The sequence below is a fragment of the Passer montanus genome, unplaced genomic scaffold (assembly GCF_014805655.1).
Source record: "Passer montanus isolate IOZ18808 unplaced genomic scaffold, ASM1480565v1 scaffold39, whole genome shotgun sequence".
Taxonomy (NCBI): domain Eukaryota; kingdom Metazoa; phylum Chordata; class Aves; order Passeriformes; family Passeridae; genus Passer; species Passer montanus.
The window spans coordinates 5162348-5188656 of NW_024368707.1; the positions used below are offsets into that span (position 1 = coordinate 5162348).

At 40.7% G+C, this 26309-nt stretch overlaps 1 protein-coding gene across 4 annotated transcripts in view; it reads left to right on the forward strand.

Annotated features, from left to right (window-relative positions):
- Positions 1-5621: 5621 nt before the first annotated feature.
- The window catches only part of CFAP91 (cilia and flagella associated protein 91), a 30185-nt gene continuing 9497 nt past the window's right edge, over positions 5622-26309 (forward strand). Inside the window, exons 1-12 of one of the 4 annotated variants that reach the window (XM_039717967.1) lie at positions 5622-5986; positions 6317-6390; positions 8719-8870; positions 11847-11930; positions 13193-13258; positions 14177-14358; positions 15065-15242; positions 15579-15736; positions 15979-16161; positions 16312-16454; positions 22030-22146; positions 25160-25231. In XM_039717967.1, the coding sequence (XP_039573901.1) occupies positions 8743-8870; positions 11847-11930; positions 13193-13258; positions 14177-14358; positions 15065-15242; positions 15579-15736; positions 15979-16161; positions 16312-16454; positions 22030-22146; positions 25160-25231 (1311 nt within the window). In that variant the 5' untranslated portion in view covers positions 5622-5986; positions 6317-6390; positions 8719-8742. Of the gene's footprint in view, positions 5987-6316; positions 6391-8718; positions 8871-11846; positions 11931-13192; positions 13259-14176; positions 14359-15064; positions 15243-15578; positions 15737-15978; positions 16162-16311; positions 16455-22029; positions 22147-25159; positions 25232-26309 lie in introns of those variants that run through there. The other 3 variants (XM_039717968.1, XM_039717964.1, XM_039717966.1) reach the window with 3 other exon arrangements.

Consider the following 26309-nt stretch of genomic DNA (forward strand, 5'->3'; position numbering starts at 1 on the left):
CAGGAGTTTCTAATGCTTGCTTCAGATCAGGGAAGCACAAAAATTCAGTCCCCAGAAAAGTATCTTAATACACTGAAACTTGAACCTGCAAGCTAACACAATGGTATTGGCATTTAATCACTTGAATATTACATGAGAGGAGTGAGAACATTAGAAATTCACTAGTTCCCTAAGGAGCTCAATCCAAGATCCTTTTTCTCCTGAGGCAAGACAACATGCCCGACTACAGCCCTGCAAATCATCCAAATGTCAGCTCTATTCTTTAAGAATAATAATTTAAGAAGCTGACCCAATCCAAGTGAAGTATATAAGTGTCCTCCAGAGGATGCCTTAAATGTTGGTAAAATTTGGATTTTGTCACAATTTGAACCATAGGTTGAAAATGTCCTTAATTCTTCCTTCTTTTTTTAAAAAAAAATTAAAGTGCTATCAAAATCATTACAAAAGTCTTTTAGCAGGCTTTGAAGTGAATTCTTTAACTGTGATCACAAAGTACTACTACTTCACTTCCTTTGAACTTTGAATTTTTAGGCTATCCTCATCTGTGTATTGCTTTTATTACAGGAAATGTGCCCACAGTCATACTGAGAAAAAGAAGGCAAGAGAGAACAGGTCTCCTATAGACACTTTCATCTATTTTTTTTTTTCATTTCAGTTGTTGTATGAGAAGATGCCTCTCTTACCACGGCTCTTAGTAAAACCAGCACAAATTAACCACAGACTTCACCTTAGTGAAGCTCCATTTACCACAATCAGTACTGCAAGGCCATTTCTCCATAAGATGTCACAAGTTGTAAGTGAGGTATTCCACAGTGGTTACCATGCCTTACTATAGCGCAGCCAAAACACAGAGACAAGGTCTCAAGCCACAAAGCAGTAGATGTCACAGCATCTGTCTCCTCACATCTTTTTGACACTTACCCCTGCTTTCTGATGAGAACAGTGACCACATATGCCTCCTCCTTTTTGCTGGCTGGAAGGAAGGCTCCCTTATTCTGGATTAAAAACATAGCAATGACATTGACTGCAGCCTTGTGCTGCTGCTTTTCTTTTGAATCACACACCAGGTAAAGATGTTTATTATATACAGAGAGTGAATTGTGTGGAATGGACATGGAACAGGAATCCAAGGGATTACTTTGGATGGGTCTGAATCTATTTTACATCAATTCACATTTGGATACAACAGCTGAACTGGTGGCACCCAGGTTAGAGCCTGTGATGGGCAGGACCATACATGGAGGAATTGTGACATCCTGTGGCAAAAATGGGAAATGGCACACAAACGGTTACATATTTTAAATATGGAACTTCCGGATATCAAAGCTTCAACAGTGCTTTTAAGGCTAGAACTTTGTTTCCTGTAGCTTAGATTTTTTTTATTTTTAATAACTAGAAAAGGTTGCCACGAAGCATCACAGGCATCCAGCACCATGACAGTGCTGTCATTTGGCCCCTGCTAAGAGCAGAAGATGACCATCTACAGAATGAAACTTAAAGCTAGATAAATGACATCTTGCCAGGGATTTCACAGATTGTCATGGACTGCAGGATAAAATTCACATTCAAGAAACCCAGGCTTTGGAGGACAGAAGGAAAACAGACTAGAGACTCATCATCTGTTTAGCTCAACTTCTTTGCTTTATCCTCCCTAATCCTGCCTTTCCACACCCTTCCTCACTTTTTCAGCTCCTCACCTAGGTCTCCCATTTTCTTGTCCAAACCTCTTCAGTTCTGCTCTACTGGCTGCTCACCCTGTCTCTCCCTTCTCCCTGTGCCATTCTGGTTCTCTCCCACCCCACTCTCCTACTATTTGTTCTTTGCTTAGCCAGCCAAGTTTCCCCTCTAAAATCATGCACTCATGTCCAATCCATCTTGTCTTTGTTCAGCTACTGCTCTGCTCCCAACTAGTGCCTAATCCTACCCTGCTAAATTTTCTACTTTCCCCTGTCTGATTTTACAGTTCAAACACATCAGCAAGTCATCACAGCATAACAAGTCCATCAACAGAGTAGCAGTAATTCATCTTGCAGAAAATTACAGCATCTTATCTCAAGGTTAATGTGAGGTAAAATTAGTTTGCCTCAGCCTTTGTCACAGGCAGCTAAACTAGTGCACTCTTCTGCCATTTTGCAACATGCAAAGTTAATCCACTCAGACATTGCAGCAGTAACTCTCAAGGGTGTGGACAGTTTACTCATACATCTGAGCACCTGGTGTGCCCTGCAGCAAAGTGGCTGTAAAAAAAATGTCCAGATAGACAACACCCCAGCTCACCAATACAGTCTTGTTCTGGAAAAGTCATTAATTTTTTCATTTGGTTGAATTTTTCATTCAACCAAACCCCAACCCCATGGCCTACAGATCTAAGCAGAAAGCTCATCAGTCATAGGAAATAGGAATCTTTTTTGATTGCTTACAGTTCAGTAAGCTAGCATTCAAAGTTGACTGCAGCTCACTTTCACCAGAGCAACAGGATATGTCCTTGATCTTGATACACAGATCAAGCTTCCAGATAAGCTTCGAGTACTTTTCCAAAGTACTGATCATAGAGAAGATTGCCAAAGTTTAATGTCTGGGATCAAATATTTCCTCAGAGCCTTTTCTTCAGAAATGTATGGTTTAAATTAAAACCAGATAAATAAATAAATAAACAAGATCCATTCAGACCAAACCTCACCACTCAGCCCTCACAGTGCATTCCACAGCACACAGCAGTGTGCTACGGGCCCTGGTCAGGTCTCACACAGCTTCAGGTCCAGAAGAATATGGAGATTTCAGGCAAAGAACACTCAATATAGGAACAATCAACATAACTTTTAACACTTGTAAGGCTGTCCACTGTTTATACCTGTAGTTCACACAGATTTCTTAGAAATATAGTTAAATATTAGCTAATATTTTACCCACACACACACTCTAATCAAAGCAAGTTCCATGAACCATAACCTTGAGCTTTATCACTCAGCCACATATACCTGTCATCTCCCATGAGTGAATATCACTCTTCAGGCAACTAAGCAGTGACCTAAAAACTTTTATCTTTTATTTTTTGACAAGTTAGTTTTCAGCCACATCAGTCTCCAGAGTTGGTTCCCTACATAGTCTTTCAGGTGCCAGCACTCAACAGATCAGAGGCAGCAGGGCCAGGCAGCTCATGGTGAACAAAGGAAAATGTGGCAACATCTCACATTTAGTCCAATTTAATGCAGTAAAAGTTAAAAATGGGACTGTACCTTTTTGGCTGTACATGACTCCAGAGAGTACTTATCTGTTTGGCTATGCCCTGGTGTCCTGTAGGACTCTCAAGAACCCATTTAATTATTCCATTGTTCCTTCTCAACTTGGTTTCCATCTGGATCCATTCTACATAAGAAAAAAAGAAGTCCAGACCGCCTGTATTTAGTCATCTCTGAAAACCTTAAAGTGGAAAAATATCAGAGGGTGGAGCCAACAAAGAATAATTTTTTGGCCAAAGTACAGTTTACACACCTCATTACCCCAAGGCAGATGTTCAGCATGGAAAAATTTCAGCTTGGAAATCATGATACAAGAAAGGAAAACTGAACTTGATAATGAGAAATGCCAGGCAACTCTTGAAAAGTGGCTTTTGCCTCATCAAAAATTATAATAAGGTATCACACTGTAAACCTCTTTAGTAAAATGAGGGTCTTTACAGCCTGCTGGGTATCTTTAGGGCATGGATCAATCCATTGTGGGAAGTCACATCCTAGAAATGTACAGATGTAGATGATGTCTGTCAGAAAAAAAGCTGTGACAGCATTTCTTAGTTCAGACACATCTTCAGTTGACCTACTAACCTAAAAATGTTGTTGCTTCAGGGAAGGGATGGGCCTTTAAGAAAGCAAACTAGCATTCAATGTTAAATTGTCTACAAGTAAATTCACAGTGCCAAGGAATTTGGAACTACAGTCCTAAAGTTGCTTTCCTGTAATGAGGTACTGAGGGGCCAGCATTATGTCAGATGTAACAAGCTGTGAATAACCCTTTGATATACAGTTTTATACACAAAATAACTAACATAAGGGACTTGCTTCAAGATTATAGACAGAGGGCCCATTTTCAATTTCTCTGGGTTTTGTGTCCTATTCCTAGGCAGCGTTGCCTGCAAATCTCCTTATGTTCACAAGAGCATTAGCCTTTTCTGGTTTTAACATTTAGCATGAAGAAGCTTCCAACTTAGTTTCTTATAGAAAAGGATGGCCCCCTCCTTGAGGAAACAGCAATGTTTTGCAAAGCATGATGTTATGTTTATTTGTAATGCTTTTTACAGGCCTCTTGAGATGCTCTACAGATGAAAAAAACCCTGCAGCCTCTCTGGGCAATATGTACCAAGCCTATTTTCAAAAAAGCAGAGAAGAAATTAGGTTGGAAAAAGACCTCTGAGATCACTGAGTTCAACCTATGACCAAACACCACGGTCAAACAGACCATGGCACTGAGCACCACGTCGTCTTTCCTTGAGCACCTTCACCGACAGTGACGCTATCACCTCCCCGTGCAGTCCATCCCAATGTCCAGTTCCTGCTAATGTCCAATCTAAACCTCCTCTGGCACATCTTAAGGCTGCGTCGTCTTGTCTTGTCACAGGTTGCCTGGGAGAAGAGGCCAATCTCCAGCTGGCTACACCTTCCTTTCAAGGAATTCTAGAGAGAGATAAAGTCACCAAGGCCCCTTTTTCCAGGCTAAACAGCCCCAGCTCCCTCAGCCACCCTCACAGGACTTGGGTGAGTTCAACCTATGACCAAACACCACCGTCAAACAGACCATGGCACTGAGCACCACGTCGTCTTTCCTTGAGCACCTTCACCGACAGTGACGCTATCACCTCCCCGTGCAGTCCATCCCAATGTCCAGTTCCTGCTAATGTCCAATCTAAACCTCCTCTGGCACATCTTAAGGCTGCGTCGTCTTGTCTTGTCACAGGTTGCCTGGGAGAAGAGGCCAATCTCCAGCTGGCTACACCTTCCTTTCAAGGAATTCTAGAGAGAGATAAAGTCACCAGGGCTCCTTTTCCCCAGGCTAAACAGCCCCAGCTCCCTCAGCCACCCTCACAGGACTTGGGCTCCAGACCCTTCATCAGCTGCCTTGCCCTCCTCTGGACTCACTTTCACCACTTTACAGCTGCAGAAGTCCTAGGTGACAACAAGAATAAGAATATCCAGCCTTGAATCCTATCCCTAACCGAAACTGCCAAACCAGATTTCCTCAGCACTAAGCGAGGGTCCCGGGAGCACCACATGAAACAGCTCCAGCAGCAGCTGCTGAAAAGCAGAAGCACGCGTGTCCTTCCTTTCCCGGCCTCGCCCGTGCCCTGTCCTCCTCAGAGTCCAGCCACATCCCCGCGCCAGCGCCGCTCTCCCGGAGGCGGCACAAGATGGAGGCGGCAGGGCGAAGCCTTAGGGGGCTGCACGGAGCAGCAGCACGCCGGGAGCGGGAGGGGAAAACCCCGAGCAGCGCGTTTGCCCCGGGTAGAGTCACGATCAGGCCCCCAGCGCCGGGCAGGGCAGGGTCCGGCCCGCAGAAACTCCGGCCCGCAGGGGAGGGACATTCCCGGCCCCGCCCGCCCGCCCGCCGTGGCCATGGGAACGGCGACCGTGCTAGAGCCGCTCGGCGGGGACGGGCGCCCGGTCGGACCTTCGGCTGCTCCTTCGTGCACCGGGCCCGGCCGGGACGGCTGCGCTCTGCCCGCGGCCCCGTCCCGCTGCAGCCCCGGTGCGGCCTCGGCCGAACCCTTCGGCGGGCGCGGGGCCGGGAGTTGGGCGGGACGGGCCGTGAGGCCTCCCCGCCCCCGGGACCCCCGCCCCGGGGCCGCGGGGCCCTCGCCGAGCTCGGCACGAGGTGGGTGCCGCCCGAGCAGCGGGCAAGCGATAGGGCTGGCGGCTCCAGCGGGGCTGGGACCATGAAACATTAGCTGAAGCGAAGCCAGCTCTGTGTCCCAGAGGGAAGCATCGTGTACAGTATGGTATTTCCAGTGATTATCGTTGCACCATGCCTTCGTTTTAATGTTTCATGTCATCACATTTTCTGTTTAAGTTGATGGTGCCTCCAAAGAAAGCAGATTTTTCTACTAGATTTTTCACCTGTATCTTCCACAGAGCAGCAAGATTTCAGCTCTGAGGCTCATTTGCATGATGGTGACATCTGTTTGATACAGAGACATATATTTCAGTTCTTTCTTCCTAGTTTGTTTTATACTCTCATAGACAAACTTTTAAAGAAGGAAGTGGAGCCTGATGATTCATGCTGATTCCTCAAATATGATACTAGTTATGTTTGTTCACTTGTCTTTCAGACCCTCTGTACACACTGTGAAGTGAGAAGGACCCTCCAAAGTCAAATGTCCGTGCTCAGCTTGGTGATAGACTGGTAGGTATTGGCCAAAGACAGCTCACATGTTCGCCTTGTCTTTTTCTGCATACACATGGGTAGAACCTCTGTCTCAGTCCTTAGCTGCTCTCTTAAAACAGTAAAATACAAAGCAGAGAAAGAAGTTTTCTCTAAAACAAGACAACACAGGGAGTAGCCATGATTGCTGGCCTATGGTGACTCTGTAACACCAGCCTAGAAATACCCAGCTTCATGTTCTGAGTAATTTCCTAAGCAGTGTGTCAGTATTTTTAATAGTCTATCTTCAAATGCTGTTAATTATAGCATGTATAAGTTACTTAGATCTAATAAAATAAATGGGCAGCTGCTGGGCTGTTGTTCAAGCAGAGCTGTCATTTCACACAGTTCCTTACTTACCTTGGGAGATACTTACACTATGGATCAATGTAGCCTACTTAGACTAAAATGAAATATCTAGCAACATCTAAGCAGCCAATAAAGACATGCAAATCCATGCTGGTTCTTCATACAGAATTAGCAGAGTTTAACTACCTAGCTAGCCTTACCTAGCTAGGTAGTTAAATCCTTACCTAGCTAGCCCATGCTTAGCTTCCTACTGCATTTGCTCCCCTGCTGTCAGTATTCCCCTTAGCTAGTTTAAAACCGCTAGCTAGGTAGTTATCCTTACCTAGCTAGCCCATGCTTAGCTTCCTACTGCATTTGCTCCCCTGCTGTCAGTATTCCCCTTAGCTAGTTTAAAACCAGCTAGTTTAAAACCGGTGTGCCTATGGGGGTTGCAGTCACACCTTCAGACAGCAGTGATTGATAGCTGCACAGGATGTATACGGGTAGAATGCTGGAGGAAAATAGACTTGGTGCAACTGCACAATGAATTGGATTTTAAACAGAATCCTCCAGAAGCCAGGCATGTGACTGAGGCTGCAAGACAGATATTCTGAACTCAGACTTCATTGCTGTATAGCAAGGAGAAAAGCCCTGAGCAGCTTTCCAATAATGGAGTCAAGGAACTTTTTTTTTTTTTTTTTAAGAATGTTGCTGGATATCTCTTACTCTGTTATCTCAGAATATTTCTTATATCTACACGAAAACAAAAAAGTATTTGTCTGCCTATGCCCAGAGAGACAGAGCTGGGAACATTGCCTGTCATCAGTGAGACCCCTGCAACAATGTGGCTGTGCTAACAGTTCAGTCCAGATGAAGTAAGCAGGCATCCCGTCACTAAAGTTGTCCTGTCGCAGGTGTCATGGTTCAGATGGGTGTGGTGGCAGACTCTTGCATAAAACATGTTTTAGAATCAATCAGCAAGTGTATAATGTGTAATTCAAAACCCTACATCCTTGAATTCTTAACCTGTAGCTTCACAATTTTGAATGGAGATGGACAGAGGTTTCGATAGTATTAGTTCATAGGGTATTCCAAACGCTCAAAAGTTGAACTCCTTTAAATTCTTAATCTGTAGCTTCACAATTTGGGATGGGCAGAGGCTGCGATAGCATTAGTTCATAGGGTATTCCAAACGCTCAAAAGTTGAACTCCTTTTGAAGACAAATGGAACAAAAATGCAGTTTGGTGCACAGCAAGCAGCTACTTGTGGTAGGGTGCCTAGATCTTCATCAACTGACACTGTCTTACATTCTGGTGAGTATTCTTGAAATGTCACCTGTATGCATTTGAGTTAGCACCTGCTGAAATGAAAGGGGCAATTCACAAGTCAGTTCTGATTTTAGTCTGTACAGAAGCTCAAGCCAATAGAGCTACATCACTTAAAATTGCAAAGATTTATTGGCAACCATAAATTTAGCAATTTAAGGCATATCTACCCAGGGAAATTAGTCCTTAAAAGGAAGGGTGTAGATGTTTAATGTGATCATTTTTGTATGCTAGCTCCCTTTGAGTTATTTTTAACAAATGCTAAAATCGTTCCAGTATAAAATAATGTAACTTTACCCTGCAAGTGGGATATGTTACTTAATTTCTAGAGCACTAGAAATAGGAGGGAGTTACATGGGGTAATGTGCTAGAAGTTCACATTGCTGCACATTCACAGTTACTGCACACTAACTTCTTTATGTAACAAACCGTTAGACCTTTTGGTTTTCAGTACAAGTTTAGCACTGGAAAACAGCCAGAAGACAAATCTGTGCATCTGCTGCTAGTCTGGTATGCTCCACATCTTGAGAAGAACCATCTAACTAGCTGACATCATCAGCATACATATGCCGCCTTCTTTCCCCATCCCAAATGTGCAGTCCCGTAAATCACCGCAGGCTGGAATTCTGCTCTCTTTAATGCTGTTTGAAGTGGCTAAATTACAGCCTCTCTTCTTTGTGTCCACACAAATGCTAGGTGAAGGCACCGATATTCTGAAGCATGGCCACTGGACTGATTCATTTTCCAGCCTGCAGTTTGTGTTTCAAGGGTGAAGATCCAGTGCCTGCATATATTGGGCAAAGATGGAGGGCTCAGCAGCGCCTGGAGGCTCTTCAGCAGCTCGCTGTGTAAGTGTTCTATGGTTGGACAATTTAAAATGAACATATGAACAAAACCAACAAAAAGCCATGCACGCTGGAGTGGAGATGACTGCAATTTGCTCCTACTTATATTTCCCTTGAAATTAAGAGATTGCAGCTGTTGTGGAGTATGGTTACCCATCTGTTTCTTACAGGGTGGATGTTGCACATTCCTTCATCCCTGTGCTATCTGCTTTGCAGCGGTTGCCATGAAAAAGAAGAGAGTTATTTCAATCTCTTACAGATCAGATGAGTTATGAAGACTTCAGTGACTCATGTGTGTTACTTCAGTGGGAGCTCTTTGATTTTAGTCCCGTGCAATTGCAGCTGGTTAGATTGCTTTTGCTGCTCCTTCCAGGGTCCCTGGGGCCTGAACCACACATTTTTAGTGCAGGGGTTTCTTGGCTGAGCTTTCTCCTGGTGTCACAATTTGGCTTCTGAGTTGCAGCTGGTTAGATTGCTTTTGCTGTTCCTTCCAGGGTCCCTGGGGCCTGAACTAGGGCACCACATTTTTAGTGCAGGGGTTTCTTGGCTGAGCTTTCTCCTGGTGTCACAATTTGGCTTCTGATTCAGCTGATATTAAAAAAAAAAGTTTATGTATTTTGCCACACCATAGGTTTTTTAACTCCTCTTGTAGCTGTATCCAAGGCTGCAGGCAGCAGCCTAAGTTTTTGTCTTCAAAGGTTCTTTCTGCTTTAAGCAACTGACTTTAGGCCGTGGGCTTTTCACATAGTGCTTGCTCTGAGGTTGCTGGCACATGCCAGAAAATAATCAAAGATGCTCAAGAGTGATACAGTGGATTTCACACCTGGTTTTGTTCAGTTTCAAAGGCATATTCTTCTCATTTTCATAATAAAAACCATAAATTTGGAGTATTTTTTTCCTTAATACTATTTTTAGTGTTTCAAACTGTCCCTAGTGCATGAACACCTCAGTGGCTTCTTACATTTTGTCTGCAGTTCTGTAACAACTTGACACCTGTACTGCTTTAAAGTTAATTTACATTTCAACAACATGTATTTGCAAAATGTCTTGCAATTAACAAAAAATGAGAGCTACATCCCCCTGTTTCAACCTGCACTGATTGACAGTGCTGCTGATACGAAAGACCGAATATTTCCCAGCTGTCTTCTCAGTAGTTGCATTGCCTCTGCAAGGTTACTGGGAATAAATGCTCATTTATTTCAGCAAAGTCAGCAGATATAAGTCAAGGACATGCAAGAGGCAGGATCTGTGGAATAAAAAGGGCTATTTCCCTGGGTTCCCATTGTGCCTATAACTATACCATAACAGGATGAACGGTTTATGCTAATAAAGTTAGATCATAAGAATAAGTGCCCACCTGTGCTGAATGAAACACAAATCCATCTGGATGGAGCAACAGTCTGATATGTAAAGAGTCAGCTAATGGAACTAGCCATCAGCTCAATTAACTCATTTGAATTACAAACACAACTTCACAATAATAGGTTGATTAGTGCTGAGCAAGTATATCAGATTACGACATTGCATCTCAAAATATTCCCTTCTCTTCTCTTATGGGATGTGACTGAAAGCCCTGGGAAGAGATGACTTTAAACTTACCTTGGCAGTAAATTGTGTGTCACGGGAGGTTAATGAAGCATCTCGCTTCAAGCTTTCCTGTGGCAGGTAGCTGTACTGGGCCTCCCCAGATTCCACAGCACAGTTTGCAGGAATTAGATGAGGGCTTGGAAGACAACAGGTCTCAGCATGTAATCCTGTTTTCATCTCAGCTGTTGAGCAATGTTAAGTATTGTTAATTGTATCTCTGTAAATATACCTTTGTAATTAAAATCAGGCATCAGCAACCATCCCCAGTACCTACAAGCCCATACATCTTGAGGTCGGAATTCATATAAGGTGCCCAAAATGGTCTTACAGAAAACCTGGCCTTCAGAACTTGCCTTATACATAGCTCAAAGAAATAAAATCATCATAGAATCATAGAATGGCCTGGGGTGGAAGGGACCATAAAGATCATGTAGTTCCAATCCCCTTGCCATGGGCAGGGATACCTTTCACTCAGAGTTCCATCCATCATGGTCTCAAACACTTTCAGGGAGGGGGCATCTACAGCTTCTCTGGGAAGAATTTCTATTTTTTGTCTTTAACAACTGTGCAGCTTGGGAAGAGTAAGACTGGAGTATCAAGTAGTTGTGAAATCAAATAGGAATCCTGATTAATAACTTTGAAATTTCTCAGTTCTACCTATTATCTCAACTGACTGCCTTAATGAGGTTTTCCACATGATATTTCAAAGCCTTAAAGAAGACTCTTCAAGATGTTATAGTGAAAAATTTCAACCGTCTGCCTAATTTAAATTCAAAATGGGGAAAAAAAAAAAAAGAGTTCTTGCAAAATATATGGTTGTTCCAGCATAGATTTTCAAACATTCCCATGATTGTCCTAATTTTTCTCCTTTACTGGAGGACTCAAATTAAAATTGCTGATTCTAAATTTTTAAACATTTGCTTAAAATCTCTTTGCCTACTTTTCAAAGGTAGAAAGCATCTTCTCCTTCTTCTCCTTTGCTCATTCTGAGTCTTTACACATATTTGGAAAGTGTTTCACTCTTAAGATAAGAAACTTGCTCCCCACACTTCCAATAAAAGTGGTTTCCTTTACAAAGTCAAGCATGTACAAGTGGTTAATCCTTTTCATAACAAGCTCATAAGGAAGTTTTAATAAAGGCAGCAAAGACCATTTCTTGACCACACATAGTGGGAAGTAAACATAAAGTGTCAAATTGTTTTGCTACATAGGTAAATGTGGAAAAACCAAAATATAATTGCTTGTATAAGTGTGAGGCTTGGGGGGAATTTGTGAGTGTGTTGGATAGTGCAACCAGAGGGGAGAGAGAGAGAGAAAAAAAAAAGGCATAAGGAAAAAAGATAACTGCTCTGAGTGTACTTTTTAAATTATGTCCTGTATTTTGGCTTTCAGAGGTCAGTCTTCTCTTCAGATACCTCAGGTTGTGTATGAAGATCCTGAAGTTAATGGAAGGAATCGCTACAAATATTTTACACAGTAAGGAATTAACTAATTTGAAACAGGGTTCAGCTTCTTTCTGTGCATTTTCAAGAGCACCAAAGTAAAGGCTAGAGCATTATTTTTTCTGTGTTTTCTGTTAGTTCTTTGATCAGTTCTTTGATAAAATAGAAAATTTTAATAGTAACCAGGTCTTAAAACAAGGTCTTTCTAAATTCACACTATGACAGAATTTTCAGTTATCAGTTACCATATAAGCAAATGTATCAGACATTCTGTGCTTAATAAAAAAGCTTTGGACTATAGATCATCCTGTGCAAAGGAAGAAGATATTTACAAAGCCAATGTGATTCTCCAGACCCCTAGAAAGCTGTTGTCTTAAGAAGGAGCCTTTTAACTCCCAGTTTCTGCCAGGAGCAGAAAGGGAGCAAAGGGAAGCCTTGATTAACTTTTCATCCACATCCCCTACTGCAGGACTGCTCTGCTCCTTCCACAAAGACACTGTAGGTCAGCAATGCACTCAAGATCTGAACCAACAGCTACCATATAAACATTCTTGGCTTAGTCACATACACTTTGAATTGCATTTTACTCAGCAGCTATTGGCCCCTATATCCACTATAAATATAAAAAAATTGCTATGTTTAATAAGTTGAAGTCTATTATGACTCCTTTATCAACACACAGTTTTAAAGGAACAAAGACGATGTTATCTTCTGCAATATGAAATTAAGCTTCAAAGTCTCCCAAAGGCTAAGGGAAATTGATAGAGAACTGCAATATGCAAACTATTAGAATGCTTAGGAAGGAATTATTAATATGTAGTTGAGTGCAAATCATTTTCAAGATACCTCATAAAGTATTGCAAAAAAATGAAACAATAAAATTAGATAAGTCCAAACCAGCTTATCAGCTAATTGTAGAAATGAATTTCAGGATTTCAAGCCGTTATTAAAAAAATCCACTACTCTTTCAAAAAAAGTGAAGTAAAAAAAGTAAGCTAATAAGTGAAACATACACAAAATATTGGGAACACACTCAAAACTAATAATTGTCGTCTTTTGCAACTCCACTTTCTGCTTTGATTTATAAGAAAAATAGTCAGTCCTGGTGTTTACTGGTGAAACTTCCTCTGTTCCTCCTTAGCTATGAAAGAGTTCTTTAATATTTAGGCACAATTCTTAAACATGCAGCTAACAGAACCACAGTTGTGGAAAATCAGCATTAGTGGACTGCGGTTTTTCTGAACCATAATCTTTTAGGCTCATCCTTGTTGTCTTACTTTCATTCTCTCTCTTCAGACCTCTCAGGCCTTCTAAGCTGCCCCCAGCAGCTGTTCCAGAAACTGTTCCTGATACAAAGACAGAGTAAGTAGTGACTTTTGGAAAATTACTGCTGTAATGGGTAACACCTCACCAGAAAAAGATCAGGAAACTATTTAGCTTGTGACACTATTTTTCATAATGAACCAACAGGAAAAGCTTATTAAGAGGTAAGGTGCTGCTCTCATCATTGAGAATTCTAGAGGAAATAGACGATGGACTGTTTCAGAATTTGTTTGCAGTATATAAGTAGTGCTTTGTGAATAAAGGATGTGCCTCTAGTGTAAGATTGTGATGCTTGAAACAGAAAGCTAGGTGTCTCTGAATTCTAGAAGAGATACCATTGCAAAGAAAATTCTCTAGTAGAGCAATGTTATTGGAAAGTCTTTTGATATTTTATTACAATCTCTGTGATAGATGCAATGCTGCTCAGACATGTAGAGCATCAGTAATGTAGTCTAATGTGGTTTTCAGAGAGTATAAAATTTTGAGGTCACATAATAAAATTCACTTCCTGGTAGAGTTAATGGAAATTGCATGTGCTTATATCAGAATTAAATTTTTATTCTGGAATTGTTGGAAAGAGAAACATGTAAACTAAATTGAAGCAGTCCTACTTCATGTTACTTCAATGATTTTGTGTCCATTAAATGCAATGCTTTAATAACCTACTGGATAGGTAGAGAAGATTTATACGTAATAATCATGAGAGCTGAAACTAGAAGATTTCTGGATTATTTACTTAAGGAGGGTGTTTCAGACTCAGTGTAGCCTCAGTCTGCATTTACCAAAGATAGTGGAGTTAACATCAATGGGAGTAATGTTAAGATAAACTGAAACACGTTTAAGACTCCCACCTTTAACTGATGTGTTTCTGGTTTGTTTGCTTGGAGGTTTTTTTAGTGAATGTGACCAGTCTTCCATCTTGCATCAGAATGTGACCAATCTTCCACCTCTTTTTAGGACAGAGTCGCGTGTCCTGTCAGCTGCAGGAGACAGCCAGGTCCTTGGCCTCTTGTTCCGAACTCTGGGGACACAGACAGATTACAGGGATGGTGAAGCACAGACAGATCCCTATTCTCCTGATTACATAGTCCGCAGTGGCTCAGTCCCTGAAATTCTGACACTTGCTACACTCACTTGGGGTGAGTTGTGAAGTTAAGATAAATTTTAATAAACATGTTGTCTCTTTAGCAGGATGTTCTTTTCTTTTCAATGTCAGGTTTCAAGTCTATTGCCAGCTTTGGTGGTCTTTTTTGTGTGCATTTAGGACAATTGTTTTACCTGTTTCTAAAATAAGTATGATATTTCACTACTTAATGGTGCTGTTCTGGGGTATTTCATGAAGGGTTTTGAGGACCATTGAGTATAAAAAGGTCATGTTACACAAATGGGAACTGGGAGGAGTTTTTCCATTTACCCACTGTTCTTCTGCTCTGAGTTTTGAACATCATTAAAAAAACCAGTGTGAAGACTGCTGCCCCAGAACATACCTGTGATCCTCATCTTCCAGTGTCTCACCTGTAACAATGATGGGCACTGCACATGCCAAAGAAAGTGCTCATTCTCAGAAAGTATTTTCCTAGAAAAGCTTTTCTCCCTCTGCAGCCTGCAGTAGAAGAATGAAGTGCCAGTGTTAGCATGCACTGAACTGTAGCAACTGCAGGTCCTGCCACGCCTCATACTGTAGAATCTTGCTAGCCTGAGAAGTATTTACTTCTGGCTTTTGACAGTTCTACTTGTGTTTACCACATGGTCCTGTACCCATCCAGCCCTCTCATACTTTTTGGTGTCAGCTATTTGTAGGATTTGCCAGTCTCCCAAAGAGCTAATGTTTCTTGTCCCTGTAAGGTCGGGGGCTGCCAGCAGGACAAGCTGAGATGGAGATTATTGACCGCATCCGGGAAAAACGCGCTTGGGAAGCAGCTCTGCCACCCATGGACAGTCCCTCAAACATTGCAAAGAGGTTGAAGATGATGGAAGCTATGGAAAGGAAGGAATGGGCCTATAGGGAAGAGGAAATCGATAAGTAGGAGTTCACTCATACACTTTTATTTCTTTTAATTATTGGCTGAATAGAGGAGGAGCAAGAAGGTTTAGGGGGTTGGCTGAAGGGTACAACAAGCCTTCTAATTCTGTGAAAATACCCTGATTTTGGGAAGGGATATTTATCCTAAATTTAGTCTCCAGGTCTGCTACCACAATATATTTTACCAGTGCTTAATTCCCTTTTTAAAATGAAAGATTGAATATGAGAAATGCAATATGAGCTATTTGTAAAGGTATGTAGCATTTGATGGTGACAGCATTGCAGAGAACACTGCTGAGTACACTCAATACTGTCTGACCTTTTCTTTCCTTGCAGGTTGCAGAAGGTTCAAATGGAAGTCTTTAAGAAGCTGCTGCAGAGGCGAGAGGAGAATCAGAATGAACTGAATGCCATGCGCTTGAACAACCACTGGCAAAATCATCAGAAGGCTAAAGAAGAGAAAATAGGAAAAATTCAGCATGACTGTGCACTGAGTAAGTCTGAAAGACAGGAAGAGAGGGGTATGAGACGGTTTTCAGACAAGCCATTTCTATTTTCACAAGGTTACCCTCTATTCAAAATTAAATAGGTTGCATCCAAAATATCAGTGTTCATGGCTAGCATTTGGTCTGTCATGTTTTTATTTTATCTAGCAAAAGCTCTTGTGAATTTACAAAGATATGGCTTTTATAGAACTATTTGTGTGAACCATCTCACATTTGTATTTCCTTTTCAGTGCTCAGGAAACTGATAGCTAAGAGGAAGAATTGGATGGGAAAGCTGGAGAGACGAGATATCATCAGAGAGTACAATGACTTTGCATCACAAACATATGCTCCTTTGTCTCGAATTGGTTTTTTCCCAGACAACAATTCTGACTACTATGCGGTAAAAAACTACTATCTTAACACCTTTGCAGGTAAGGCATTTTGGAAGACTTAGTTGTGGGAGGTGCTTACTTGAGATACTACCAAAATTAAGTTTCCCTCCCCATCACTCCACTACTTAACCACTGTTTGTATTAAAATCCTTGTATATATTATAATCTTTCTTCATATTATAATCTTAGGATTGTGTGAACTGGAAAAATCTATCCCGTCTTCTGTCTTCCCGCTCAAGATAAAAGCTCCAAAACCTAAATGCATTATCACTAAGACTGGCTATATTAAAAGATCAGGAAGACTAGAGGTTGTCCTGGCACAAGTTCACCAGGTATGACACTGCACCCAGCATCATGTCAGTTCCTCTTAGATTTGAACTGCTCATTAATGCAATTGGGAAGATGTGTAAGCTTCTTCCCAATTTCCTGTGCTGAATTCTTATTCTGTAAAACAGCTTCTAGGACAGAAAGAATCAAACATGCAGATTGTTGTAGGCTTCACCAGTACTGCTCTGATACTCACCCCATCAGTACTCTCACTCCTGCTTCTGCCCCAGTCCTATAGACAACAAGTATCAACAAATCTGTCTTCCTACAGATCAGGTATTTGGATTGGAACATATTATGTCAATTTGAAATTCTCACCCTTTTCTCATTCTCATTGCTCCATTTTGAAATTGAAATTTTGCTCTGAAAAGTCAATCATATTATCTCAAATTTAAATTCTGCTGGATCTTGTAAAGATGACATATTGCATCTCATTATTATCCAGAAATAAACTTTTCAAATAAAATCTTGAGTGCTACAGGAATTGTTGAAGAGTAAGGACACAACTCGTAGTTTTAAAGACAAGAAGTGTTGAAGGGGTTTGAGTTTGGATGGGTTTTCATAAAATTCAAAAAGTAATTGTGTAATCTGCATCATAACACAGTTCTCATTGTCAGCAGAATGTTAGTTCAAGCTTTTGGAGCTGAATTCCAGTTACAGCACTTGTATTCTGTTTGTTTAAAATGCTCCTCATGAATTGGAAGACTGTGGTGAAGTGTCTAAACTGTAGCCACAGAAAGAAGTGTGAGCAGCCAAATGCTGGCTGCTCACACAATAATGTCTCTTCAAAGTAAAACTGGTGGACAAAGGGAGATGGAATGCAGAACAGATGCAGACAATTCTGTACATTTTCTTTCTTAAATCGGTGTAGATCCCTTGGTTGGCATTGTTTTATAGCAACTGAGAGGCTAACATAAATAATACTCATTTCCCCACCACAAAAATGCCAAATGTATATTCTTTTAAAATCACAAACCATTTCCTTTGCAGGCAAAAATGATTAAAAAAATCCATTATACAAAATTTAGCTGCTGCTTTTAGATTTACAGAAAAATACACCAGACTGGTTGGTCCAGACAAGCAGAAAGTACTGACACTGTGAAACACCCAGACTGCCTCCACTGTTACATTTAATCAAACTTGCTGTTCAGAGAATCAAGAAATGACTGCTCCAATTAGCTCTTGAGCTCTAGGCTGCTATTCCTGGTCACTTCTTCCATCAGAGGCTTTTGCTTCTGAAGTTCAATGGCTGTAGCATGTTCTGGCTTAGCAGAGCCTTGCTGACAGGTCCAGCTCAAATGCTGCTGGAGCTGTCAAAAACAGAGCAGTAAAGCATGCAGAGTACTTGCATTAATAGAATTTAGGACAATCCTCCCTGAGAGGAGCTCTCCGACCACTTGGAATAAGCAGTCCCAATTGTGCCACAAACCTCCCATCACACACAGTAGAAAAGAAGTTTAAAGCAGGTAATTAGGGATCGTCTTACAAGGGCACTGTGTTGCTTTGCCTTATTTCTATAGCTGAGTAGCCAGATCAGTTTTCTATTCTAAAGCTTTATTTTAATGCTCTCCTAGCACACTTAATCCATAAATTCTCTCCCATAATCCTAGAAATAAAGTGGAATCCTAGAAAATTCAGAGAGTACATGGAGATCTAGCTCTACAACGATTTTTTAAAATTTTTCCTGGATTATCTAGAAACAAGTGACAAATATAGGAGAAATACTAGATACTGGCCTCAGAAGTAATTAGTTTTAATAAAGGAAGTTGCCAAGGCTTGCTTCGCTGGCCAAATGTGAGGAAAGATGGATGAGTTCTCCTCATTATATTGCTTTTTGCTTGCCATACTTAGGGTATTCCTAAGCTTAAAGCTTTTTAGAAGGGATAAGCAATAATCCAAGTAACTACAAAAAGGATCTGTGTCCTCCTGAGAATGAGAGCTGCTTCTTTCAGACATTAAACTAAGCCAAAAAGAAGTGATTTTAGGAGCAAACTTTTTTAGGACCCTCCTGAAACCTTTTGCAGAAGTATTATGTACACTCAGTAGTCTTTGAATAATTCTCTAAAATAAGAAAACATGACAGAAACAGGAGTGATCCAAAATTTACAGTAAAAACAAAAATCTTTATCTTAAGCCAGGTCAGTAAAAGGACAGAGAAAGATAGTTCCTAGCCAGCACAGCTAACAGTGCTTTAAGGAGTGCAAGTGAGCCATCATATAGGCAGCCTAGTATGAAAATCCAAGGCATTAAGGGTGTAACATCCCAATACAGATAACTACTGCAGGGAGTAAATGCATGCAGCTAGTTAAGTGAATACACCAAGGAGTGCAGGAGGTGGTAGAACACATCCCAGTGTGGAACAATACATGACTTTAGGCAGACCCTCTATGCTCTGATGACTCAAGAGGGATGAAGCATCAGGTGGTTTCAAAGTATTGTATCAAGATGAGGTCAGAACCAGAAACTTCTCACCTCAGCATTAAGTGCAATTCTCACCGTGTCTGTTTTCCTTCATCCAGTTGCTGGAAAGAGGTAGAGATGTAGAGGAGCCAAGAATGTCTCTGGAGAAAATCTCTGCCAACTTCAAAGCATAGGAAAGGCAGTTTAAGCAGTTATTTCTTCAAGAACAGATCTCCACACAGTGTTGGTTGGCTCATGCTCAGACAGGCTCTGGGAGCTTTTATGTCAGTCTTGATCAGCCAAGATGCAGCAGCCACGCTGCAGTGCTAAGCAAGTTGGCAACCTGTCCTCAGTGATCCTACCTGAAAGGAGGCTGCAGCCAGGTGGAGGCTGGCCTCTTCTCCCAGGCAGCCAGTGACAGGAAAGAGGGCACAGTCTTAAACTGCACCAGGAGAGGTTTAGATTGGAATTAGGAGGAATTTCTTCACAGATTAGACATTGGAATGGGCTGCTTAGGGAGTGGTGGAGTCCCGATCCCTGGAAGTGTTTAAAGAAAGACTGGACATGAAAAAAAAAGACAGACCTAGTGCCATGGTCTGCTTGGCATGGTGGTGTTCAGTTTTAGGTTTGACTCAATGATCTCAGAGATCTTTTCCAATTTTATTGATTCTGTGATTCTCTAATCCCACAATTATCCTTTGTGAGCAAAAAGGAAGAAGGAGAACCACAACTGTGTACTTTGTGCTGTACATGAAAAGTACCTAGAATCTTGTGGGATGGAGAGGATCACAGAGAACATAAGGGAGGAATCTGAAGAATGGATTGAATGATTTCTTTGAATGGAGAGTTGCTTCTTAAGCCGTTATCCTGTCAAGAGTCCTGCTTCTTTCAGAAGCTGGCTGAGAAGCCAAGATGTATGGTGAAAAGCATGAGTGCCATTTGCTGTTCACTGCATTTGCCAGGAGAATGGAAAAGAAATTACTTTTGTTCTTTCACTGTCCAATCCATTCAGATCCTGCCTTGACTCTGAACCTGCTACCTGAATAAAAGAATGTAGTCTGTATCAGGAAAATTGGAGTATGATATGTAGACAATAACATTTGGTATATGTTGCTCAGAAATTTAGTACTTTTATCTTTTAAAATCAAGTATTTTTGTAGTCATTCTTGAGTCATGGTGTCTCTGTTTCCAAAAATGAGAACTTGTTAAGCTGAGCAGAACCAGTTTAGGCAAAATCCCTATATTTTCTTTTTCTTTTCTTACATTAAAATCTTAAAATAATTTAAAGCATCAAATTAGAGAAAGCAAATGGTAAGCTTTTTTTTCACTTAGTAAAGGTAGTCAAGCAGGCACTAGATAGTGCTGACATGAAAACATAAAGCCACTTCTAAGAATTGCAGTATATCTCAAATCTACATTAATAAGGATTCCCTCTTGTCCAAATTAATCATGAATTTTTCTGTCTTTAAAAGTTGTTAGTCTGATGGTATTTTGTTATTCTGGTTAACAGGAAACATTTTTTGGAGGCCACAGTTGTATTAGGAAAATTCTTATGAATGCGAGATTGTACTAATAAACATAGTAGCCATTGTTTTCAAGAGAGTCACAACTTCAGCAGCTTTTTCTTTCTGCTTCCCTTGCCCTGCCATGCAAATCTCCTTATAAATCTCTGTTATAATCTTCATGCTAGAGAGCTCTAAGGTCTTCACATACAAAACACAGTTCAGAAAATCTCTTAACATTTTTCAGCTATAACCATTTCACATGGCTGAAAAGCAGTTTATAGGCTCTGATTCTTCCATTATTAACATGGACCATTTAAGAAGCTTTCAGTAGGAAAGTATTTTATCCCCTCCACCTAGAAACCTCTCTCCTTTTCTGGAGCAATTCATTATTTAACCTGAAATATCAGATCTTACATGCAAGAAGGGTTTTTGTACAATGACTGCTGGAGTTTCAAAACTTCATTAATTTCACAATTAAATTCTGTGCAAATGCCATCACTTTCCTGCTACTGGAAAGCTAAATTCGGTGTTGAACTTTTTTCCTAAAGTTTTTCTTTTGATTTCCCTCCCTGGTGAAATACTGTATTTGAACATTTGCAAGAGAGAGAGTGAAAAAAGGAAAATGCACACTTTCCCTTGCTGAAATATGATCTTTTAATAATAAAGACTAAACTCCAACCCATACAGTAGTAGGATTATACTTTTGAAGGAGCTTTAAATGGATATACTCCCTTTCCTTTCTGTGCAAGACAAAGTGTCATGTCCTGCAGCAGGCAAGCATTGTCATGCTTATCTGGAATATGCTTATCTGCATATCTAGTTCTAAGGGGTTGGTGGTGGGAAATTAGCAGGACTTGGGCTTTTTAAACAGTTTGAAAATGTCTTGAAAGAGCTGAGGATGTGGTGGCACTTCCACTCTAGTCTGCCGACAAAGTGTGGCACCTGCCACCAATCAGCTGCAAGCAAGATAAACCCACTCTTAATGGGCTTTTGCATTTTCTTGGTAGAAGGAAGTTTTTGGACAAGACAGTTTCTCTTTTGTCCCCAGTCCACCCATACAGTTGCAGTGGATGCCACGGGGCTGCTGGACAGTTGTAGATGAGCAGAACAGAGTTCCAAAACATATTTTGCTAGGAAGGTGTCATTTGTTCAATCTTGTGCAGTAATAGCTTATCATACAAAGACATTCAGCTGTCACAGAACAGTGACAATACCCTCTTCAAGTGAACCCTTCCTAAAATGCCTCCTGACTGCACAACATTTCTAAACCGCAGTAACAAGCATTACCTATCATTAAAGGCAAAGAGTTGTAGCATTCCTAGAAAATTAATTACTTGGGAATTAGAGATGAAGTTCATACCCATTTTAGATTAATTTTAGTTGACTCAGAAGTGCTGATGACTTATTAGTAAATACAGTAAAATGACTCCTGCTTCCTTCTTACATAGGATTTTGACATTCCCATCAATGTCTTCTGACCAACCTATAACCTCATCTACTGACCATACTGAGTTTTTCTGTTGATCTGCAATAAGAAATAGAAGCCACAAGCCTGCAAAGCTTTCAGCTCCCTGTAGTCAGTGTAGTCAGCAACAGTCAGCATCTAGAGCACTGGCCTTGTTATATTGTTCTATCTACCCATGCATGTTCTTATTAAATTGGATGTCTTTTGCAGTCACTACTGGAGGAGAAGAATAAAGCCAAGGAGCCAAAGAAGCCTCCTCCTGTCTGTGAAAAAGTAGAAAGCCCTGTTCCTAAGCCACCCACTCTAATCCTGGAAAAACCATCAATTGTAAGTGAGCTGGTTTTAGCACTTTTTTCCCTGTTGATCTCTCATTGTTTCCTACACAGTTGTTAAAGGAATGCCCAGGGAATGAAAGGAGGGAGCTTTATCCTTTTTGTGTGCATCCATGTTAAAAATAGCCATCATTATCTCTTAAGACTCTCTTAGTCTCTATTCTATAAGGATACTAGCAGCCAAAGATTTGAAAATAATTTACAGTATCTGTTGTCCAAATCTTGAAGTAAACTTTGTTTTATAAAGACCAAAATTACTAGACATGTTAATCCTTTGTTTTTGGGGGACAAAAAGGCATCATCATAATCTTCATCACTGTTGTTATTATTATCATTATTATTATCACTGTTATCCAGTAGCTTCCAACCTTCTGATCTGACAACACTATCATAATCCAGTGAGGCAATTAAGTTTAGACTTATTGAAGTCAGAGAGACATTGGCTGCTTAGCACTGAGCGTGCACTTCATTAATTTTCTGGAGTGAAGCTCTTGTCATCATGCAGGATGCAGTGTTTGATGAACATGCACTAGTTCACAGATAATGATTCTCCTGCAGAGATTGAAACAGCAGTAATGATGTGTCATGGGGGCTGTGATATGCTGTAGGAAAAAATTACTTTTTAGGGGAGCTGCAACTTCCTTTCCTTTCTTAAAGTAACATACTTAAGAGCTGTTTGCCCCAGTGGACTGTTTTGTCTTCTTACTAACACCATTTTCATTATGTACTAAGAATCAGATAGAATTACCATTTAAACTTGTGAATTTAAGAGTAACACAACCATGAAAGTGAAGAGAGAAAGTCTTATTAAATCATCCATGCTGCTGTGTTCCTTTGTACAGTATGATATTCTATGTTTTATGCAGTCTATTTTAAAATGACTGGAACAAGAATTTTTTATCTCCTTGGGGAGAGCTTTCCACAGCTTTACCAACTTCTAAGCATTAGATACTGTATTGCAGTGGTGGGTTTACACTGTTTAGGCTTAACAGTTTGGCAGATTTTTAAGTACTTTGAGGTAACCTGTAAAGAAATCAGAAAAAAATTTTCTACCACTTGTAGTCATTCTTGAGTGTGTTCACAGATTATAGTTGGGTGTTTTTTAAAAAGTTCCAATACAGTAGAATTCCATCTTCATGAATTTTATCAACATTTGGTTTATTTTCAAGAATTTTTATGTGTGAACACATAGAAGATGGAGCTCTCCAGTGAAGCTCCATCTGTAAAATCAGCTCACTTGAGCCACTGAAGAGCAGCACTAACATCTCCTGCCTTGCCAAATCTAAGTAAGGTTTCTCCTACCAGGTGGCTGTGAGGAGAAGTGAAAACAAGGCTCTTCTCTTTTGTTAATGCTTCTCTTTCTGCCACACACCTATATGAGTACCAGCTGCTAAATACTTCCCGCTGGAACTGAGGGTCTTGGAAAGAAACTGTGCCAGAAGAAAGTGGAGAGAATGGAGGCACTACTGCAAGCATCCTCAGCTTCTCTCTCCTGGTTATTCCTAATGGACTTAATAGCCACAGCAAGCTCACAGAGCACCTCTGAATTTCTTCATTACTTTATAACTTTCTGCCAGCCTCCTCTAGTTTTCAGCCATCTCCTAGATTCTTCTATACCCTTAATTTTTCTTGTTTTCCTGTAGGGCATGATAGGCTTTTCATCTCCCTTCATTCTTTCCTGCTGGTCTGTAGCAGGCAGATGGACAAGCTGATGATTACCCTTGCTAAGGCATCATTTGCAGCATTCAAAAACAGAAGTACAGAAAAATGCTCCTCATAAAAATTCAAACCTAATCTTAGTTAATATCACACCAAGCAGTTTGGCTTACCAGTATGTGTGCCATCACCATCTCCAAAACTGTCCTGAAGGGATTTCACACTGTAGCCAGGTGATGTGGTAGAGTTCAGCTCTCTAGGACTGGAAATTCATTGCTTCTTTCCAGAGAAGAAGAACATACCAAATCACAAATCCTCTTGCTAGTTCTGCTTTGCTCCTCCTGGGTGCTGGTGTGGAAAGGCAGGAATGCTTCCTTTTGCATTTGGAAAACTCAATCTTCAACACCTAAGAAAAAACAGATAACTAAGATTCAAGCCCACACAACTTCTCTCATCCCACACTCTTCCCTGTTTTTCCAGCACTTCTTAAATACCACATGTCAATGCAGACCTCATAGATTCTTTATTAAAAAAAACATGCTTCCAATTTTAAGATTTCTTTTTATCTTTCCCAGGCGCCCAATGAACTTTTTTCCTACTGTCAACTCCAAACTAGAAAACCCCTCACCTAGAAAAAATGCTGCCGTCTGTGCTTTGTCTACTTCCTCTGTTCCTTTTTTTACCTTCTGTGGTCATGTTCCCTTTCCCACCATGCTCCATCATTCTTCCAAGTTGTTATTGATCACAGAAGGCTAGGTCAGTAAAGTTCTCAGAGAGACAAATCACAATAGACTGAGGAAAATTTTACTTCTAAACTATCACTTTATGAGTGTTAAAATTACTGAGTTACTCTGATAAAGATCACCACTGGAATAAATATCAAAAGAAAAATTGTAAATGTTCCCTTTTAATTTAAAACCCTTTTTTATGGTTAACAGTTCTCTTGGAGATATTCTGTCCTCTTAGTGTGTCGACTTGTTAAATTAATGTAGCTGATGCTTTTTTTGCAAACTTAGATTCAGTCAAGCTACAAATAGTACTTAAAATGCATACAGTAATTTTCTCCGTCAACATCCCCTTATCATTAGGTTCTCATCTCTAAAGACCCTCTAAAATTTCAAATAGAATCTAATTATACAACCTTTCTTCCCCATCCCTTGTAAAACATGAAAGTACATGTTATTCTGACTCACGTTCCTTTCCCTGGAAATTAGAAGAATGGTGTTCAGAAACAACCAAGAAAAGACAGGATATGAGTTAGACTGTTTAACAGTTAGATAGATAATCTAAAGAAATCCCAGTCTCCAAAGAAACAGTTGATGATTGTGTGGATATTTGTTATGTTTTGGCAGGAGGAAGAGGAAATAGACCTGGCAGTGATCTGTTTGCAGAAGCTGCTCCGAGGCAGGGCTCTTCAGAACATGGTATGCTGTCTCTTTGTTTATGTCAGTCTTCAGAATGATGGTGGGAATGACTGATTGCAAAGTGTGTTTGCAATCTTTCTTCCTGCATTAATCAGGGGTAGTGAGGCTCTTCACAGCAGAATTACTCAAATGGCAAATTCTAGACTAGATCTGGACCATGAGTATGTTCTGCTATGATTATGGCAAGGTCCCAGGCACAAGAAACCTCCCACATCCCAGGAGGGCAGCTTGCATTTCATACCATCTTTCTGGTTTCCACTGGTGGTGAGCTGGACCCCAGATGAGGAGGGACTGAAACCTACCACCATGATGTGCAGGAGCCATCATTCTGCTTTCAGGGGAACTGAAGGGGGTCTAACTAAAAATTAATTCAGTAGCCATGCCTCGTGGGCTTTATATTAATCAAGTCTGTCTCTTGTGATCAAACCAGTCTTGAAGGTTTGGTTTTGTGCCCCAAAAAGTACAATTGATACTCTCTCTTGCAGTAGGTATTTAATGTTTTGAAGTGTTCCCATGCAGGTCCCTGAGCTTTAGCAAACCATACGATATTGTGGAAGTGGCTTGAGGTGGAATATAGAGTTCCCAAGTGTTCTCCAGTTGTGTGATGATCTGTGAGAAGGATGGTTGAGGCCACTGAAGGATTGTTGACTTTCAAAGCATGAAATGTCCCACCATTTTAGGAATCTTCTTCCAGCTACTGCTGGATCAGAAATACAGTACTGACTTGGAGAATGACACGAGGAGGGTTGAGTGATCTTTTGTTGGAAGAGAGTGGGATTGAAAGTAAAATAGTGTCAGGGAGGGCTGGGACACATAACCCCATAACAGGAATGGCAGCAGTTTCAGCAATCTCCTCACCAGTTTATGTGTTTGGGCTGTTGCTGGGCTCCCTCAAAATGAAGGTCAGAGAACATGAGATGTTGAAACACTGTGAAGCTTTGACATTGTGGCTAATATAACAGAGTATGCAGAAGACCATAACCCTTTTGACATAGGTGGTGGTGTTCCACATTCTAGTGGTTTGAGTTTGAGTAAAGCCAAACAGAAAAATAAGAATAATAAATTTAAAATATAAAAT